This window comes from Populus alba, chromosome 13 (genome assembly GCF_005239225.2).
Source record: "Populus alba chromosome 13, ASM523922v2, whole genome shotgun sequence".
Lineage (NCBI taxonomy): Eukaryota > Viridiplantae > Streptophyta > Magnoliopsida > Malpighiales > Salicaceae > Populus > Populus alba.
This window is the reverse complement of record NC_133296.1, coordinates 6195891-6216235: the sequence shown is the minus strand read 5'-3', so window position 1 is coordinate 6216235 and position 20345 is coordinate 6195891. Positions and strand designations below refer to the sequence as shown.

Below are 20345 nucleotides of genomic sequence, written 5' to 3'. Positions count from 1 at the left end.
TTGATGTATTGATATTAAAATTTTTTTTTTTTTAAAAAAAACATTATTCTAATCCATTTCTAAGCAAAAAACTTTTTAAACCGTAATCACTATTACATTCTCAAACAAGATAACTAGTGTTTTTTTTTTTTTTTTTACCTGGGTATCCTCACACTCTTTTAAAGGGTGAGAATAGTCTCATTCGGGGTTTGTGACTATCCTTTCTAATAAGTATACTTTCTAAAGATCGAACTTGTATTCTTATCCTTATAGGAATATAGCAATGCCTTAATCGCTAGATCAACACTGTTAGAACATTTGGGAACACGGTGCAAACCGCATTCCCTAAAAAATTTAATTTTTTTTGTATGTTTTTCAAACCATGCTGATCTCAAAAATAATTTTTAAAAAATAAAAAATATATTATTTTAATGCATTTCAGTATAAAAAATATTTTAAAAAATAACAGTAACCACATTTCTAAATGATTTTCATAATTAAATGTCTTATTTTTAATTAGGGATAACTACAAAACAGCCCCAACCTATAAAGTGTTTTACAGGCAAGTCCTCGTCGTATTGGTTTTTTCCAAGACCAACTCAACCTTATCATGATTTTACCGTGTCAGTCCCCACCGTTAGCTTCTGTTAAAGTCCGACACAGTGGAGGAGTCTACAAATTGTGATTTTCACGTGTTCCTTAACATACACTAAAGGTGGAGACTTTTGTTAAAATCATGTTAGGTTCAGCATGTCGTTGAGAGGTAAAATGTGAAATGCATCTTCGTTGGGGGTTGATTTGTAGTTATCCCCTTTAATTATGTTCACATTGAGAAGAAAAAGTGGATGTTTGTGAGTACCATGTGGACTTATCCATGAAGTGATAACAATTACTAGTTTATTTGTGTATTTATTTGTTTTATAATTTTTTAAAAAAATTATAAAATAAATGTATGATTTGTACATGTTAAGTTTGTTTGATATTTTAAAAAATTAAATTGTTTTTAATTTGATTAGATTGGTTTTGAATTTGTAACTTAGATAGTATGTAATGAAATAAATAATAAGTTATTTAATGGGTCTAATTTATATTTTATTAATTTTATTGTTGAGTTGAAAATTTCGGTACAGGTGTATAAATTTGAATTGATATAGATAATTGATAATGATTTAGAAGTACCATTAAAATAAATTGAATAAGTTTGATTTAAATCAATGTTAGCAAATTTATTTAGTTTACATAACTAAATAATACATGTTATCATGATCAATATTCTATATATGTTTAATACAAGTAATGGATGATCGTTAATGAATTTATCGAGATTCACATAAAGGGTTGCTCAAGATAGATTATTGATATTTGGTTTAGGGTTTTATTAATTATTATGCACTATCTAATCTAAAAAAATATTAGTGGATGTGGTATTAGATGTTCATGTAAGAGGTGTAATAATAAAAAGTTTCTCGATCCAAATATTGTAACGATGCATCTTCTACAAAACAAATTCACAGAGAAATGCCTGTGTTGGTTTGCACATGGAGTACCATATGTTCCTTACGAGACATTGGTGGAAAGGATGGTTGGAAAAAACTTTTAGTTCTAGTAACATGCGTATAGTTATAAATGATAATAGCGATTCTTATAGGAATATTGTTATGGATGCGATATGAATGAATCAGGGTTATGCAGGTGAATGTTCAATCGCAAATGAAGAACCAAATGCAGAAGTGGCCAGGTTTTTTGATTTTTTGAAGACTTTGACGAAACATTATGAGATGGGTGCATAAATCAAAGTAAATTATCGGTCGTTACACACATGTTCACAATTAAGTTAGATCATGGGTTGATTAAGGCTGATTACGATAGAATTGTTGAATGAGAAAAAAAACATTTTATATGAGGGGAATAAGTTGAAAGAAAACTTATATGCTACTAAATCCATGATAAAACCTCTCAGCCTAGGATATCAGGAAATTGACATATGTCCAAACTTTTGCATGTTGTACTACCTTGAAAATATAGAATTGAACGAGTATAGAACATGTAGGCATACTCGTTATAATCCTAGAATTGACTAGGGCAAGACTTTTGTCGCACATAGAAAATTTAGATACTTCACAATTACTCCTACACTGCAAAGATTATTCATGTCTCCAAAAACTACTGAGCACATAACATGGCATCATTTACATGACGCGATGGATGGAGGATGTTTGTCTTCAACCAAAATATAGATGAGGTCAAAATATAAATGTTTTATCTATGATCATACTCAGTTCTAATAGTTGGTATTTTCCCAAAAGTTTTGGAATTGTTCATTATGTTCAATACAGATGGAATTACTAAAGGTTAATGTTCGTCGGTATTTTCTTGAGAGTTTTGGAATCGTTTATTTCTCAATGAAACTGTTCATTTATCAATGTAACGGTTCAAACTGTTTATTACAAATAGAATCACCAACGGACTGAAAAGTCATTAATGATATTTGGGGGGGTTTCTGAAGAAAAAAAATTATTAGATTGAAATTTTCAATTAAATATTATAGATAGAATCACTGATGAAAGTGTTACAAATATGAATATTTAATTATTCATCAGTAAATAAACTCCAAATTAAAAGACTAGAATTCATAATTTCTTAACAGAAAAGTGTTTCTTTTCTTCTCTCTTTCTCTATTACAAAAGCAAACATGTTTCTCTCTATAACATTCTCATTCCTGAGATCAGGCATATCAATCATACCAATAAAAAATGTGGGAATTTTTTTTTTTTTTGTTGCCGAACTCATCTAACGATTATCGAAATTTTAGTAGAAATTTTGGCAGAGTCTGCCCTATACCGAGAGGTCTCAAGTTATCGACAATTGTCCTACACACACTTTATACTCATTCTTATACCATATCATAATTACCTTGCACCGCACAACAATCATTCATAGGTACAAGCACAATAACTCACGTATTCATTTTCTTTTCCCATTTAAACACATATGAAATTCATAATTAAATAGAAAAAAGCAACATTAATATTACAATCATAATATGGTAATGAAATTCTATGTCTCAACATCTAATATAAGGAGGTACTATATTTCAAGTCATATAGTTACTTAGAGATATCATGCATTAACATTCATTTACTTTCTAATTCATACAAAAGAAACTAAAGGACCTAGGATTCTACTCCTAGTGTGAATATAAAGGACCTGCAATATCACAATGTTGAAATAATTATATTAAAAGTAAAAGTATAGCAGGAATGAGAGAGTTACCCAATATATATATAAACACTCACATATTATATATATATATATATATATATATATATATATATATATATATATATATATATATATATAAACACACACATACTTATAAGCATACAACCATATTTGTCTTGTAATCCACACTTCAATCTTCCTTCACTACATCTTCCTTCAATTTTCATTCAAAAACCCTAATTTATAAAATCTAAAATTGGTGCATAATTCCTAATCAATTATCAAATTGTTTTTCAGAATTAGGTCTAGTGTTCATACCTTGAGGAAATTCATAATTTCAGCTCAATTTGGTTGAATATTTTTAGTCTTTTCTCTCTTGCATACAACCAGCCCTCTCCCCCTTTTTTTCTCCAATTTCTTCACTTGTGTCTTTGTTAAATTCTTTGTTAATGGGTGTCCTCTCTACTCAAGGTTTTAAGGTTTGCATAGTCCTAAAAAATTTGGTGTTTTTTCCTCTCTTTTGGTAAATAAAACTCTGCAATCTCTCCCCTTTTTTTCATTAGGTGCAGTTGATCATACAAGAGGAAAAAATTGGGTATTCATAGCCCCATTCTTTCTAATTACACATTAGCCCCTTTTTTTTTTTTTTTTTACAATTGGAGTCATACTCCTTATGTCTTTCATATTCTTTTTATTTGATTTCTTTTTTATTTATTTATTTTGAGTTTTGATCTCGGGATTTGGCACTTTTTTTCTTCTCCTCTCTCTTTTTCTCTCCTCCTTAACTCCTTTTCTATTCTCTTCTCCTTCAAGCCTCATAGGTTTTGTCCTTCTTTTCTCTTCTTAGTTTTACCCTATTTTTTTTAACATTATGTGAATTTGTTCTTGTGTTTGTTTTTTCTTTGTAAGTAATAGTGTAAGCCTCACTCATAGATGAATTAAGAGGTAAGATTTTCATTTTCATTTTCATTTTTTTTGTTTTGTTTTTCATTATCTTTTTTAAAAATTTTGCTGTTGGAATTTTTTTTATTTTTTGAATTGATTGTGAAGTTTTGTTATTGAATTATAAATCTCTAATTTGTTAATTAGATTAGTTTAGATTATAAATTTATTGACTAATTGTCAAATTATCTTGAAATTTTTATCAACAAAAAATTAGCTTCTAACTTTTTTTAATTTGATTATAATTTTTTTTTTCTAATGTCACCCTTCCATCCTATTAAATTTAATTAAGTTTTTAATTTTTTTTTCTTTTGAGTTTTAATCCACAAATTATGCTATAATTAAAGGGCGTATGTCAAGGTTGTTAAAATCATGATTTTAACATGAAACGAAAAGCCGTTCACAAACTCGGATCGTAAAAAATAGATCGTAAAATCGTAAAAAAATTGTAAGAAATTTTAAAATACATTAAAAAAAAAATTATGTTTCAAATAAAAATTCATACATAGTTCAAACACCTTAAAATACATATTTTAAATAAAAATCCATACATAGTTCAAGTATCTTAAAATACATGGTTCAAATAAAAATTCATACATAATTTAAATAATTAATAAATAATTTAAATTCATACATAAAAATTCATTAGCTAATAATCAATCCAAACATTTTATAACATTTTAGTAAACACTCAATATAGAATTTCTATGGTTTATAGGGCTTCCGCTTTATAGGATTGAGGCAACTCAAATTCAGAGGCCCCTTTTTGTTCTATTTTTCTTCATATGATTGCTCCATGACAAGAATTCTGCACAGAGGAGGTATAAATGGTTCCATGTAGAGGTTGGAGTTAAAAACTGAACATCCAAAACAGTTGTAATTTCTCTTCACCTTCATCTCTGACCAACTAGCTGCTGTGCCATCTCCAACACAGAGACAAACACCCTTCCTTGTACCTTCCTTCAATATTACTTGTTTATTAATCCTTGAGCTATTAATCTGTTATCAAGGTTTCTGTAACAAGCAGCAGGACGTGCTTGTCTTTGGCTAATTAAGAGGATAGGACTTACATAATTAAGGACTGCAGTTTCGATTGTTGATGGAGTTTTTTACCAAAACAAAGGCAGTTAAGCTCCGGAGACACCTTGAAAAGTACTTGATCGCAGACGACGACCTAGAAACTGCTCATCAAACACGACACGGCTCATCACGCAAAGCAGCCATATGGTTCGTGGAGTTAGTCGATGAAAAAAGCCATGTTATTCGACTCAAAAGCAGCTATGGCAGATACCTCACAGCCTCTGACATGCCCTTTTTATTAGGCATGACAGGGAAGAAAGTGATCCGGACAGAGTTGTCTGGAAATAATTTTGACAACTGGAAGCTGGAGTGGGAGCCTATAAGAGACGGGTTTCGATTAAGAGAAAGAGATTAAGAGACTGAGTGGCTGAGGATTTCGATTTTAGGGATTTCGATTTTTTGGCTGAGAGAAAGGGATTTTTTTCGATTTCGAATCTGAAGAAAAGAGAGAAGACTGATTGTTTCGGTGAAATGTGAATTGATTGTGATCTGGTAAAGCCAATAGGCAGGTGACACCTGGCAGCTGCATTGCATTTATATTTCTTGCGGGCAAACTCGTTCAATCGGGTGTAAAATCGCGATTTCACGTTATTTCATTCTATTTTAATGGTTTTAACTGTTTAAAACCTGATTTTACCTGATTCCGAGTTTTATAAACGATTTAGCACATAAATCCTATATTAACTTGTAAAATTATACGATTTTATGAGTTGAATTGTGATTTTAACAACCATCGTGTATGTATTGTTAAACTTAATTGATTGGACCATAAGATAGATTAAGGGATAACAAATAGAAATTCAAATTAGATTAAACAAAGTTTATGGAATAAGATCACGTTGATTAAAAATCTAGTGTAGCTTTTAACCAATTAGCCTAATATTTTGTTCTTATACTTTTCACGTTCTCTTAATACAGTCTTTTTATTCTTCTTTTATTTAATTCGTTTCTTTGTTGAATTTTTGAATTGATTGTGATGTTTAGTTTGTGATTTTTGTATACATAAAATATTAGTAACATATATTAGGTGGAATTATTTGAAAACAAAATGGAATTTAATTTTTTTTTTGTAATAAGATTATTGAAATAATAATTAGATTTAAATTGAAATTTGACGTTTTTCAAGCTGTTAATGTCTCAAACCTCAAAATAAAATAAAGTTATATTGGAAAGTTAGAAGCTATAAAAATTGCATAAAATCAATTGGTTTGTGGCAATCAAATTTCAATTGATGTATATTTGCAGGTAAACAAATATTGGATAGTCTCTTGTATAGGGAATGTGCTATTGAATTTTTTTTTTTAAATATGAATGATTTACGGTATCTCAATTCTTTCATCTATGTAGATGTATAGAGGAAAGTCAGTAACGTGTCATACAAACAAGATCGCTACTAGTTTTTCTAGCAGCTCTTCTAATGACCATGAGTTGTTAGATATCAATTATGAATAGGCATATGAGGCACAAATAGCCTCTCTCGACAAGGGTCCATTAAGTGTGATGCTACCATGCCTAGGAGAGGTCTTTTAAGAGCGGGATCCACTTACTCGAAAGTACCTTATCTAGTGGAAGTTTGATCACTCAATGTAATTTTCTTTTCCTCTCATGCACTATTAAAAAATAAAGAACAATTAATAAAAATTAATTTCAATTAACAAATGCAATTTCAAATTTACAAATATTAAGGTTGCCTAAACGATGACATCGATGATGAAATCATCGATATAAGTGTCATTGTTCTAATCAAGTCGGGTTTTCAAATATCTTGAATAGAAACACATGATTAATGCATGATTCGGAAAGTTTAGGGTTAATATTAACTTCAATAATTTTTTATTATGTTAATTTGGTTAGTTTATTAATATTAATTAACCAAATTGTTTTACAAATTTGAACTGCAAGGAAAAACTTTTACTGGGATAGGACTGACAATGTTGTTGCAAGGAGGATTTCGAAGAATTACGTTGCAATTAGGTAAGATTAAAATCAAAATAAATATTTTTCTTATCCAAATGTTAAAATTTTATTTTACATTTATTAGCCAATAATTCATTTCTATTATAGGTTGCATGATTTTTTGTACGAGATTCAAAAAAACACCAAAAATATGCTAAAAAGAGCTTTCAAGGTGGAAAGACATGGCGATTTGGAAGGATTACAGACCTTTATACGTCTCGGAAGTTCTATGGGCATAATATATTCACCACATGATGTTCAAGGTTTTTTTGCGACGATTACAATCCGGTGCAAAGAAATAGAATAGGTAAATTCACGATTTCATTACCACATATAACGGCGAACCCATTCCATTTGTTTCTCATGCGAAGCGAATGATAAAATTCTTTTTTTTATTACATCCATTTAAAAAAAAAAACTGTTATTTTATATGAATATGTTTAACTAACAACATTTTTCTCTTGCAGGCTATGATTCTTGAACGTGAATCAAGATTGACGGAGCTTTTGATTGAAACATATGTTCAGAATGATGACCGTTAGAAAAAGGTGTAGCAGCTTGTAGATAACCAAACCCAGTACTTAGTGGTACGTAGGATTTCAACAATTTCTTTTCTTAAGTTATTATTTTTTGAATTTGCTAATTTTTTTTAGGAAACATATAACACCGGGTATGATCCATTAACCCATCTAGAACTCGATCTGGAACTATAATTGGAGGCAGAATCGTCTGGTGGACCCAATAAAAATTGATTTAATAGTATCTCAAACACTACAATCGAGGACTTGTTGATGACTCGAAGTGTTTCAACCATTGGATACTTGCAATCGGTTTTAAGCACTCAATCTCCGGAGTTCCATATGGGTGATACATATGCTCCATCTTATCGCCCCCTTGTCCTGACAAAGACCCTCCTCCTCCTCCAACCCCTCTCTTCTATATAAATTGTATTTAAACTAATAAAATTTTAAATCTATAATAAATATTTTATTTTTATTTTAGCTATTTTCTACTCAGTTTATTAGATTTTGAAAAAACATATTTTACTAAAATTACTGATGGTCTTACCGATAAATTAAGTATGTCAATACATTCTCAAGAGTTAGAAAAACATTACTAAAAATTTCATTGTCATTGTTTAATCACCAACAAAATTAACTCGTCTATAATATTAAAAAAATCACTGATGGAATTACAAACAGTTTTTTTTGTCGATGAAATATCATATTGACCGATGGAAATACAATCGGAATAAAATAGGTGAATTTTTTGTTTGGCGTGTTTTTTTTTGTTTGTAAATCTATTGATGATTAAATTATCGATAAAATGACCAACAAAACAGGAATCACCAAGAAATGTTTTCCGACAAATAGTAATTATTTATGAGCTTGTCGATAAAGATCATACTAACAAAATCATTGTTTAACTACTAATGAAATATTCCATCGATAAAATATAAAATTATGGTAGTGGATATATATTATAATTGTTTGGTAAAGAATAAAATTAATTACACATATTATTTTTTGATATAAATTTTAATGTTAAATGAATTAATTTACAATAGAAACTAGTCACTATGGAATATATCTAATTATCAAAATCTACTGTTCAGTTTTTTTTTTAATATATTATGTATCATTAATTTGTGTATCTATTATTTTTCAACGCAAACTCTTATAATACACACACAAAACTCAAAATTTGCGTTAATTATTAATTTATGGGTTATCATTAATATATTTGACCTATTTCTTGTGCTATTTAGAAATTACATAAAACAACAAAAAAAATATCAAGTATTATTTTAATTATTTTAAATATTTCACAAATAAGAATAATTTGATGTATTTTTTTTAATTGTTTAATTTCATCTTTTGTTTTGTTTTGTATGGATATTATTTTATGATGTTATATATCATAAGCTATAAACTCTTATGTCTAATAAACTCTTATATCATATTATTTTGGATTCCATAAATGCCTTGATAAGACTAATTCATAATGGAAATTTTATTTTTTACAAGCTTGGGGTTGTTATCGTGGATATGAAGGAGCTTCTTTCAAGAGAATGAGAAGTTCAACTTCTTCATATGTTTAGAGAAGTCAACTCGTGTGTTGATTTCATGGCAAAAGCATGGTGTCAGAAATCTCACTAGATTTTATATCCAAAATATATATAGTATAGTTTATAAAACATATCCTATTTTATATTAATCATTATAGACAGGTTTACATGCTCATTCTTCTTGACAAAAAATATAATTAGACAATAAAACAAATAAAAAAGATGTTGAAAATTTATCTAAAATATCAAAAGGTAAAATAAGTTAATTACTTAACTGTACTTGAAGAAAAATTTGTATATTAGAGAGAGTTAAGGAACGAGCTGGATATATATACAAGAGAGAGGCAGGGAAATCAAAAGAGAAATTTGTATAATTAGGGTAAGAAAAAGAAAGGAAGGAAATGGCTGTAATAACATTTTTTTATATTAATATTAAAAAATAATTAAGGGGGCAATTGCCCCCTTTTGTACCTATGTGGCTCCGCCACTGGCCCCGGCCCCGGCCCCTGCAAGGAAATGTTTTTTCCAGCCTCTCCCTTATAAATATTTATGATTTTAATAAAAGTAATTGAAGGTTTTTAATTTGGCTCCTCCTAATATTTTGTTCTTGTTCCACCACCACTGCACCATTAATAAATAGTTTTTATTGGTGAATTTATTCTGTCGATATGGAACACACAATTCTAGATGTTCTTAGATTTTTTTATTTTTTTATACAAAATAATTTCCTTCAAAACCCTTTATTTTATTTTATTATCAAATTTCTTTTTCAAGAATGTTTTATTTTATCTTAGCTAGGTTTAATCTACTAGTCAGACACATACAACTACTATTCTTCCATAGGTTTTCATCTTTCATTTATTGACTCTCAACAAATCAACCACACAAGTATCCATCACATCATCTCAGAAGATGAACAGCAGCCAAAACAAAAAACAAGAACCAGAGTTCACCCAAGCAAGCTGACAATTGATCAAATTAGCATGGCAGCAGCGCATCTGTTTCCTTTAAATCAATTTTGGTTTTTCTTCCAAATCTTCCTTCTAACATCAAAATCTATTGATTTAGTACTGTTCCTCACATTACAAGGTATAACAAAATCTTTTATTTTTCAATCTAGAATAGAATTTTCTTTAACTATCTAATATACAAACTATACTTTAACAACAGTAAGATACTCTGAAAGGTGTCGTAGATGGGGTTGTTCGAGCACATTCTTCCATCAATAAACAGGCCACCAACCATTCTTCGTTTCTCCCTTCTGTTTTTAAACTCATAAATGATTTTCTTATAAATGAATACCCGTAGAAAGAACAGGGAGAAAACAGACACACTGCACTCCTACCCAAGTGTCCCGACGTCTCTCTCTCTCTCTCTCTCTCTCTCTCTCTCTCTCTCTCTCTGTGGACATTACTCTAACTTCGAAGCAAACTTCAGTCGGTTAATTCAGCCTTAAAGAATACTTAAAAGGTATGCAAGCAAATTAATTACAAAGAGTAAATGCTTAATTTCGCTGTTCCTACGCTACCATTATCCTCTCCCTTTCCTGTTTTTATTTATCTAACATTTCATATTCTTGTTCTGCTAGCTTTTCCTTAACTATATATTTCATCCCATTAATACAAATGTGGTCCTTTTATAGTGCACATATATAGACGAGTAGTGACAATGTTGTTAGTTCTGCTTCATTCTGCGACATTCAGATCATTAAGGTCTCCGAATTTGAAGACACATTATAGGATATTGTCCCCTCTTAAATATTATATTATTATAAGATTCAAACCCTTGGAACAAGACTGATATTATTAATAGAGCCAGCAAATGACTGACTCCAGTAGGAAACCAATTTTTCTGAAATCAATTTTGCCAATCTCATCATTGGCAAGGAGCAACAAGACAGTAGTAGAGAGAGAGAGAGACCAAGATGATAAAAGGGAGAGAGAAATGGAATGGTTCACATATATGGAGCATCTCATTTTCATTCAATAATTCCGCACTATCTCCACTAGTAGTTTTTGAGCTTATTATGTGGTGGAGAATATTACGTTAAAAGTTTTAATTTAAAACGTGCTCCGCTAATTAATTGCTTGCTACTACCAACTTGAAAAGAAAAGGAAACCTAAGTTTGCAACTGCCAGTCTCTACTCCGCTTTCCTTTTGTTCTCTCTCAGCCCTACCTCACTTTGGTTTCTCCCATGTAGTTTTATTGGACATGGAGATATATATGAGGGGATCAGCTTTCTCGGATTGCAACTATTGTTAGTCAAACATTTTTATATAAAACAAATGTTTTTTTTTTAAAAATAGATGTAATAAAAAATATGTTTCGCATATGAAATAAATAGAATAGATTCACAGGCATGGATAGTAGTGAAACCTTGAATCTCCTTGTTCTGATTTCTTGCATCAGATTGCAACTATCGCAAAAAATGCTTAGATATCAGATGTCGGATATATTTTGTTCATATAATTTCTGAGATGTGTGAAGATCTAAAATCCCTTTAAATTGCTATATCTCTGTAACTTGAAAGACTTTTTTCCTTAGCATATTTATTTTGGAGTTTATTAAGGTATTTAGTTATTGGGGAGTGTTTGAGGTAAAAACAAATTAGCAAATCATGAAATTCTAATGATTGGAATGCCACTGGATGCCGTGTCATTTATCATGTCGGATGACTCGTCGTTTATGCTTTTATTTTTATGGAAGTAGGGCCTTGTGCACGAGACATATTTGTGCTTAGGATTGAGACTGGAAGCCTATTGTTTATATATTTTACCCCTTCAATTAAAATTTTATATAAGTTAAATATTATATATTTTTTTAATTTCTCTTTGTTGTAAATACATCCATACTATTAAAATTAAATATTTATTTAACAATGTTAATTATTTTTTAGCTTATTTGTTTCTTTAAATTTCAAACATCCTCAGTATTATATAAATAATTATATAATTTTTTTTTCAGATATATTATAATACATATAAAAATAGCCAATTCTTTCTTATATTTTACTCCATCCATTAATAAGTAAAAATTTTCATTAAAATATTTTAATATTTAAAATTATTAAATGATGGAAACCCCTTAAATAATAATTAGATTTCATTTTAGACCTATAATTTTATTTCAAAACTAATAATATCCTACAACTTAATTATGACAGACTAGACTGGTTTCGAGCCATCAGTATGGCGTCAATTTTGGGGGCAACTGACTTGATATGAAGATTCACGTGAAGATGTGTCCAGTCTGAAGTTTATATTCACCAAAAAGCTTGAAAAATCATTAATTTTAGCATTCTTTCATACAGAATCATGGATAATTCAATGGAAGAGAGGCTTGTTTCGCCGGAAGAACTTAACAGTGATGACCTGAAGAGGAGGGTTTGGAAGGAGTCCGGGAAGTTATGGGGGATTGCCTTTCCTGGAACCGTGGCACGATTGACTTCATTTGGAATGATAGTTGTGACACAATTATTCATGGGGCACGTTAGCGAATTGGATCTTGCAGCATTTGGCCTCCAACAGAGCATTTTGATACGCTTTGTAAATGGCATATTGGTACGTCCGCTTCTCAACATTCTTATAGCTTTATCTAAGATTAAGACGGTATTTAAAAATATAATAGTTGTTGTATTTAAAAGTTTTTTTCTTGAAAAAGTATTAAAATAATATTTTTTTATTTTTTAAAATTTATTTTTGACATCGATATATTAAAATGATCAAAAAAAAATTAAAAAAATCTCAAATTAAATAGTCTTATGTTGTTTATGCACTTTCTTACACACATGTTAATGCGGATATAGCCATAGAAGCGAGGTGGCTAATTGTTTTGAGATTCTTTCACCATTGATATGTGATAAACACGGTGAAAAATTAAAATATAGTTGCTATATTGTTAATATTAAAAATTAATGATCTTTCATATTGTATAATATTAAAACAAAGTTAGCTAATTCAAAAAACATAACAACTTGAGAAAAAAAGATTGTTGAAATCCAACTTACCATGAAGTTCTAAGTTCGGTTATTCATGAATTGTTGCACCTATTTATAGGCTTGAGCAAATTCGGTTCGGTTCGGTTTTTATCAGAAAAAGTAACCAAATCAAAAAAAAAATTAAAAAAAAAAACCGAAACCGGTTCAAACCGGTTGGTTTCGGTTCGGTTCGTTTTTTTAGGGAAAAAACTGGTTTGGTTTGGTTTTTTCCAATTTGGCTTGGTTTTTTCCGGTTTGAGTTGTTTTTTCAGTTTTGGCTCGGTTTTTTCGGTTTTGGCTCGGTTTTTTCGGTTTGGCTCGGTTTTTTTTTGTTATTTTTTTGGTTCGGTTCGGTTTTATAAGCCTAAAACCGATACCAAACCGGTCGGTTTTTTCAAAATTTTAATCGGTTTTTTTTCTCGATTCAGTTTTTTCAGTTATTTTTTTCTCGGTTTTTTTGCTCACCCACTCTATTTCCGACAGTCATCATTTTACTTGTGAGTTTCTATAAAAAACTTCATCGATTTTGGTTCGCATCCAAGAATTGTAGTCGGCTAAAGAAAATTGTTGTTAATTAAATATTTTTATATAAAACAATAATTTTTTATAAAAAAATAGAAGTAATAAAAAAGAATCTCACCATTCATTTCGCATAGAGAATGAACAAAGTAGATCCGCTGATATGCATTGTAATGGAACCTTGAATCTTCTTGTTTTGGTTCTCCACAACATGATACAAGTGATACAAGAGTTCTGTCAAGTTGTATCTTAAATCGGGGTTGACCTAGTAATTAAAATTAAAGAGTTTTGTTTTTTTCTTTGATTTTTTTTTGTTTAAATCTTATATAAGAATTTATTAAATCTCTTAATATTTTAAAAAAGAATCAAATTTTCCCTACAATATTGTGTGATCACTCAAATAATTTGTGGTCTAATATCTTCTCCATTTACCTCATTGACACTATCATCTACTATTTTCTCCGAGGATTCAAAGTAAAATACTATAAAACCAAACTATAATATATATAATAGGATGCTTATTGATGTCTGCCTTAATCTGCTTGAGGTTTCAAATTCACCCTAATGCACTAGATCCCTCTACAAAGCATACCAATAAAATTTAAATAAAAAGACTTTATTTTACTTGCTACAATTCAATTACTTCTTCTAACTTTCCATAATAATCAACTTCAAACTCATTAGAAGTCGATTCATTAACGTAAATTTCATTGTTATATGTCTTTCTACCATGATCATACTCTTTAGTATAAAAGACATGTTCATTGATAAAATAATTGTTATATCACTTCACCTTTCTTTCAAGACTTGAATATAGTAAATTTCAAGTAACACTAGCATTTTCTCTTAATTAATAAACTTGATACATGATTACAACCATTAACAGTTAAAAAGAAAAGTGTGATGAAATTAATTATTACGAGAGATAAGAATAATTAAGCATTGCTTACATGTTTTTTGAACCACGTGGTAAATTATTTATCTTGTAATTGACAATTTTGAGATTCAATCATATGTGAATTTTAGGATAGTAAACATTGACGATGTTGCCTACTATAAAGTATTCAATCTATTAATTTATGAGAGTATTCAAGAAAAATTGTTAAAAAATAAAGACATGTTAAATAAGGGTTGATCTAAATCAAAAGTCTTAGTTTATCGCAGTTAGATAGCACATAATTATGTGTATGTCTTAATTTGATTTTTGTCAAGTATCTGGCCCTCACTACATTTTTTAGTATAGGTTATCCAGGATGAAAAAATATTAACAAATTCTTATTCAAAGGAACTTCTCCTATCATCATGTCTTGGAACATAGTTGATTTTTGTTCTAAAATAAGGCTTAAAATAGTACAAGATAAATATTGATATATCTTTAATAATATAAGTCTCGCCTATTGAAATCTTAATATACACATAAGTATCTATATGGAATTAAATGAATGTTTTAAATTTTTAAAAAAGATAATAAAAATTGAATTAGGATGCATGTGTGATCTCTAACCTCTCGAATGGATACATCCATCTATACTAGACAACGCCTCCAATGTTTGCCTCAAACGGTATATTTATTGGTAGATTCTTTATTGCGTCAAAGAAAGATAGATGAAATAGCATCTTAAGTTTGTATATTTTCTAGATAATATTCATTTCAAGGCTCTAGATGTGTTGGATATGCAACTTGTTGAGATTATATCTCTAATTAAAAAAAAGTTATTGATCTTTGTAAATGTATTTCAAATCAATTTTAACAATAAATACAAATAAGTAAGTGGAATGAGTGTTTGCATAAACATGTGGCAATCATGATTCTTCATTCCATACAATCTATAATCCTTTTAATTCACCAATCTAGATATGTTTGAAGCGTGTCCATCAAGAAAATACATACTTTTAAGCCCTTGGTAGATAAGTAATTGTGCATTCTTATCTAAGATGAAGTTAGCTTTGGGTTTTATGACTCGTGACCCATCATAAATAAACTTTATATTCTTACGGTCACAAAACAAAGATATATTTATTATAGCTTTCATGTTGTCCTATATTTTCTCTTTTACATCCATCACCGTATTAAAAATGTTTTCAAACATGTTCTTTTTAAAATGCATGATATCAAGATTATGGCGAAGAATATTAGTCTTTTAATAAGAAAGCTCTCAAAAAATGCTTTGTTTTATCCAATTATAGGTCACACCAAAACCAGAAAATTTCTGCTTACTAGATTGAAAATCAAACACATTATCATCATTCTCCATCTTATATGGATATCTAATATCACCTCCACTAATATTGATCGGATTAGATAGTGTGTAATTAATAAAACCCTTAACCTCATTACAATACTCCATCTAATGCAACCCTTCGAGTGAAACATGATACATTTAAGAACAAGCATCCATTACTTATATCAAACCTATATAGAATATTGATGATAACATGTATTAGTTAATTATGTGAACTAAATAAATTAGCTAGCATTGGTTTAACTCAAACTTATTCAATCTATTTTAATAATACCCTTCAATCTTATTAATTTTCTATAAAAATTCAAATTCCTCCACATTTACCGAAATTTTTAACTCAACAATAAAATTGACAAAATATGAAACGTACTAATATATAAGCCATTGTTTATTTCATTACAAAACACCAAAGTCACAAAATCAAAATCAATTTCATCAAATACAAAACAAATATAATTTTTAAAAAATTCAAAGAAACTCTAACATGTACAAATAATACATTCATGTAACAAATTTTTATGGGAAAAAGTTATAAAACAAGTAAACACACAAGCAAACTATATATACTACATCAAAACACCATACAAATCAACATTTTGAAAATGAGTTAAAAAAATGGGTAGTTTTGCTTACTTGATGCGGGGAATCCTTAAGAAAAATTGAACTGGAATAGAAAAGATGACAGATTGAGTGTTGGAGAGGCCAAATTTGTGATGATGGGAGTTTAATTTGTGATAAAATGAGGGGGCTGCTATTATTTATAGAGAAAAATGTAGGAAGAAAAAGAAATGGGGGAGAGAGATGGTCACTCGTCAGGTCATAACTTAAATATTACCCATTGATATCAACAACGGGTTTATTTCATCGATAATATTGTATAAAACAATGACATGTTATTTTTCTTTTTTCTTTTTTCTTTTTCATTTATTTTTTTCCTACTACAATTTTTCGATGTATACCGCAAGACATAACAAGAAAATATTTTATCATTAACTTTCACTATAATTTATTGATAAAATTATTTTTGTCGGTATTTTTTTTTGTATTTGTTAATTTTCTAGTAATGAGATTAGCATAAAAAATTTAAAACTATTCCTGGATTAGCATTGACTTTCACTTAATGGTTTAACTCACATAGAAAGAGTTATTGGTCCATTGTAGGTATTGAAGTTAGGAACAAACCAATGTCTCTTACCTATTTTACATGTCTTGCCACCTATCTGTTGTTCCAAATCTATATATGGTGAAGACAATTATTTCAATAATTGACTTACAATTATTCCAAATCTTCTCTCACGGAAGATTGGCATGTCAAGCGCGACCGAGACCTTATGCGGCCAAGCGTATGGAGCTGGACAATACCACATGATGGGTATTTACTTGCAGCGATCATGGATCATTGACGGTGTAACTGCAACCATCTTGCTTCCCCTCTTCATTTTCACAGCACCGATATTAAAACTACTTGGACAAGATGAGGATATAGCAATAGAAGCTGGGAAAATGTCGCTATGGTTCATTCCCATCCTCTACTATTATGTCTTGAGCTTGACCATCCAAATGTACTTGCAAGCACAACAAAAAAACAAGATTGTCGGGTTGTTTACCGCTTCCTCCTTTCTGCTTCATGTGCTTTTGTCCTGGTTATTTGTGATCAAACTTGGTTTAGGAGTTGCTGGTGCCATGAGTGCATTCATCATTTCAGCTTGGTTGCTCGTTATTGGAGAGTTTGTGTACATCTTTGGAGGTTGGTGTCCTAACACATGGAAAGGCTTTACTAAAGCTGCATTTGCTGATATGTTACCTCTATTAAAGCTCTCATTATCCTCCGGAGTTATGATTTGGTAATTTACAAGTTTGAACTCTAACAATTTTATTATTTCTGTTCCATTTAACATATGGGAATTTAACAGGGCTGATTGTTTTTAAGGAAAAAAATTGTTAAATATACACTTGAATCCTTAATGATGTTAAGCACAGAACATATGGAACCCTAATTGTGTATGCTTTAACCGAACAGCTTAGAGTTTTGGTACACCTCTATTCTTGTCTTGTTAGCTGGATATATGAAGAATGCAACTGTTGCTATATCTGCTTTCTCCATTTGGTAAGAGTTGATTGTGCAAATCTCAATACAGTTGCTTGGCCCGTATCAGTTTTAAGTATTAAAAAGAAGATGACTAGTGCTAATTTCTTCTTCAGCATCAACATCTATGGATGTGATTTCATGATTTGCCTTGGGTTTTTAGGGGCTTCAAGGTATTGTTTTAACCATTAAGAATACCACTCATTCTCTTTTTCTCTCTATTGTCTCCATTTTCGGAGCAACTGATCGATATATTTAGTCAAATTCCATGTGTGCTGCATTTTGTATAGCGTGCGTGTATCAAATGAATTGGGAAAGGGCAATGCTAAAGCTGCAAGATTTTCCATCAAAGTTGCCCTCGTTACTTCAGTAATTATAGGAATTATCTTCTGGATTTTGTGCTTGGTCTTCAGTGATGAGATTGCACACTTGTTCACAAGTAATGAGGAAATTGCAGAATCTGTGTCAAGGCTTCATGTTCTACTTGCGTTCTCAGTGTTGTTAAATAGTATTTATCCAGTACTTTCAGGCAAGTATTTCATTCTAAATTCTATAGACAAATACTATATATCACAATAAATGTTTTTTTTGTTTTTTGTGGGTCTAAGTGCAAGCATTTGTATAATGTAAATTGTATCAAAAAACCATTTTAACCCAATAGCTTAAACTGTTAGGTGAAGTTCTAAGATATGATTTATATTATTCTCTAATACATGCCTTCAAGTGAAAGCTTTTTGGACTTGAAATTTGCATAGGCCCAAATTACTTCAATGCTTAATTTTTATCAAATAATTAGGATAGTGAGATTCAAACTCGTGACTACTTGGTCATTAAAGTTCTGATACCATGTCAAAGAACCAACTCAACCCAATAACTTAAGCTATTAGGTGAGATCTCAAGATATGATTTATATTATTCTCTAAGAAACTGAACATTAAAATTCTTCTGCAGGCGTAGCCATAGGAGCTGGTGTGCAAGGTAGTGTTGCGTTTCTCAACTTGGGAAGCTATTATGTGATAGGAGTGCCTATAGGGCTTGTGCTTGGATATGTAGCTCATCTTCAGATCAAGGTATGATAGAAGGATATTGCCAAGATTTATAATATCTTCTGCTTAACATAGCCATTGAATTTGATGGTCTACTTTCTGACGATTTCGCCTCGTTGGCGTTTCCTGATAACTTCATGACGAGTGATTTGATCTATTAGTTAAAATCCAACTCTGTAGAACTTGCGTTTATTATTCACCAATATTTTCTTCTCTGCTTACACAGGGTTTGTGGATTGGATTGTTGACTGGAGTTGTAGTTCTAACACTTTTGCTATCCTACCTCACATGGAGGATTGATTGGGTTGAACAGGTTTGAAAAGAATGCATGAGTTTATAACGTTATAAGGCTATTTTCACTGTAAGCAAACAACTTCTGTTTCCAGGTACACAAGGCAGAAGAACGTCTTGGTCGATTTTTCTTGGAACCACCGAAGGAATCTGTTGAAAACTCCAATCTTGCTTGAAAGTAATGGGCACTGCTCGCTGTTGCGTTTTCAAACCCTGTTTTTTTGAGATGAAAAGTTGCATCCGATTCTTTACACCTGATTAAATGGTTCAAATCTACTGATAGGAACTGCTCTTGGGTTCCTACACACAGTCTTTCGATTCTAGTTTCCATTCTGTACTCAAGAGATCACTTCAACAAGGTGGTTTTTCTTTCCTCCCCGTGAAACTAATTGGTCTCATGGTGGCTTGGATTCAGTCACCTGTGATCAATTTGATATGTTTTTCCTAATTCTCTTCTTCTGTCTAGTTTATCCATCTTCTACTTGGCTTCCATGGCAACTCCTTTCTATGTTTTTTGGTCCAGATAACTCTTGCTCATCGGGTTAATTGATCTATTTATTGGATATTGTATTCTCTCATGTTCCTTCTTAAGAAATCTACATGCTCTTATATATTCTTATTTTCTTCAATGTCTTTTTTTGTCATGTTTAGATCAAAATGCCCTTAAACCGTTTAAAAGAAAAATAGATTTTGAAAAGCCTAAAAAACATTTTTTTAAAAAAATATATACTTTTAGATATTTTGAAAAACATTAAAAAACCTAGAAAACTCATAAAACATTTAAAAACCTAAAACTAATTAAAAATCTTAAAAGGAAAATTTTTTCAAAAAAATTATACTAAGTTATCAAATCTAAAAAAAACACCACAAGAATTCACAATTTTACCGACGGAAATATTCCGTCGGTGTGTGATTGATAGTACGTCGGTAAATTAT

The 20345-nt window shown here is 30.2% G+C and overlaps 1 protein-coding gene across 4 annotated transcripts; it reads left to right on the top strand.

Annotated features, from left to right (window-relative positions):
• Nucleotides 1-10438: 10438 nt before the first annotated feature.
• Nucleotides 10439-20039, top strand: LOC118042452 (protein DETOXIFICATION 24-like). 4 transcript variants are annotated; one of them, XM_035050127.2, is made up of 9 exons: nt 10440-10717; nt 12559-12808; nt 17289-17830; nt 18007-18093; nt 18189-18245; nt 18363-18601; nt 19024-19142; nt 19345-19431; nt 19505-20039. In XM_035050127.2, the coding sequence occupies exons 2-9, from the start codon at nt 12563-12565 to the stop codon at nt 19583-19585; spliced, it is 1458 nt and encodes a 485-aa protein (XP_034906018.1). In that variant the 5' UTR covers nt 10440-10717; nt 12559-12562; the 3' UTR covers nt 19586-20039. The 4 variants fall into 4 exon arrangements, with proteins under 4 accessions (XP_034906019.1, XP_034906018.1, XP_073260134.1 ...); XM_035050128.2 differs by lacking the exon at nt 18007-18093 and having other exon boundaries at nt 10439-10717; XM_073404033.1 differs by lacking the exons at nt 18007-18093; nt 18189-18245 and having other exon boundaries at nt 10441-10717.
• The last annotated feature ends 306 nt before the right edge of the window (nt 20040-20345 follow it).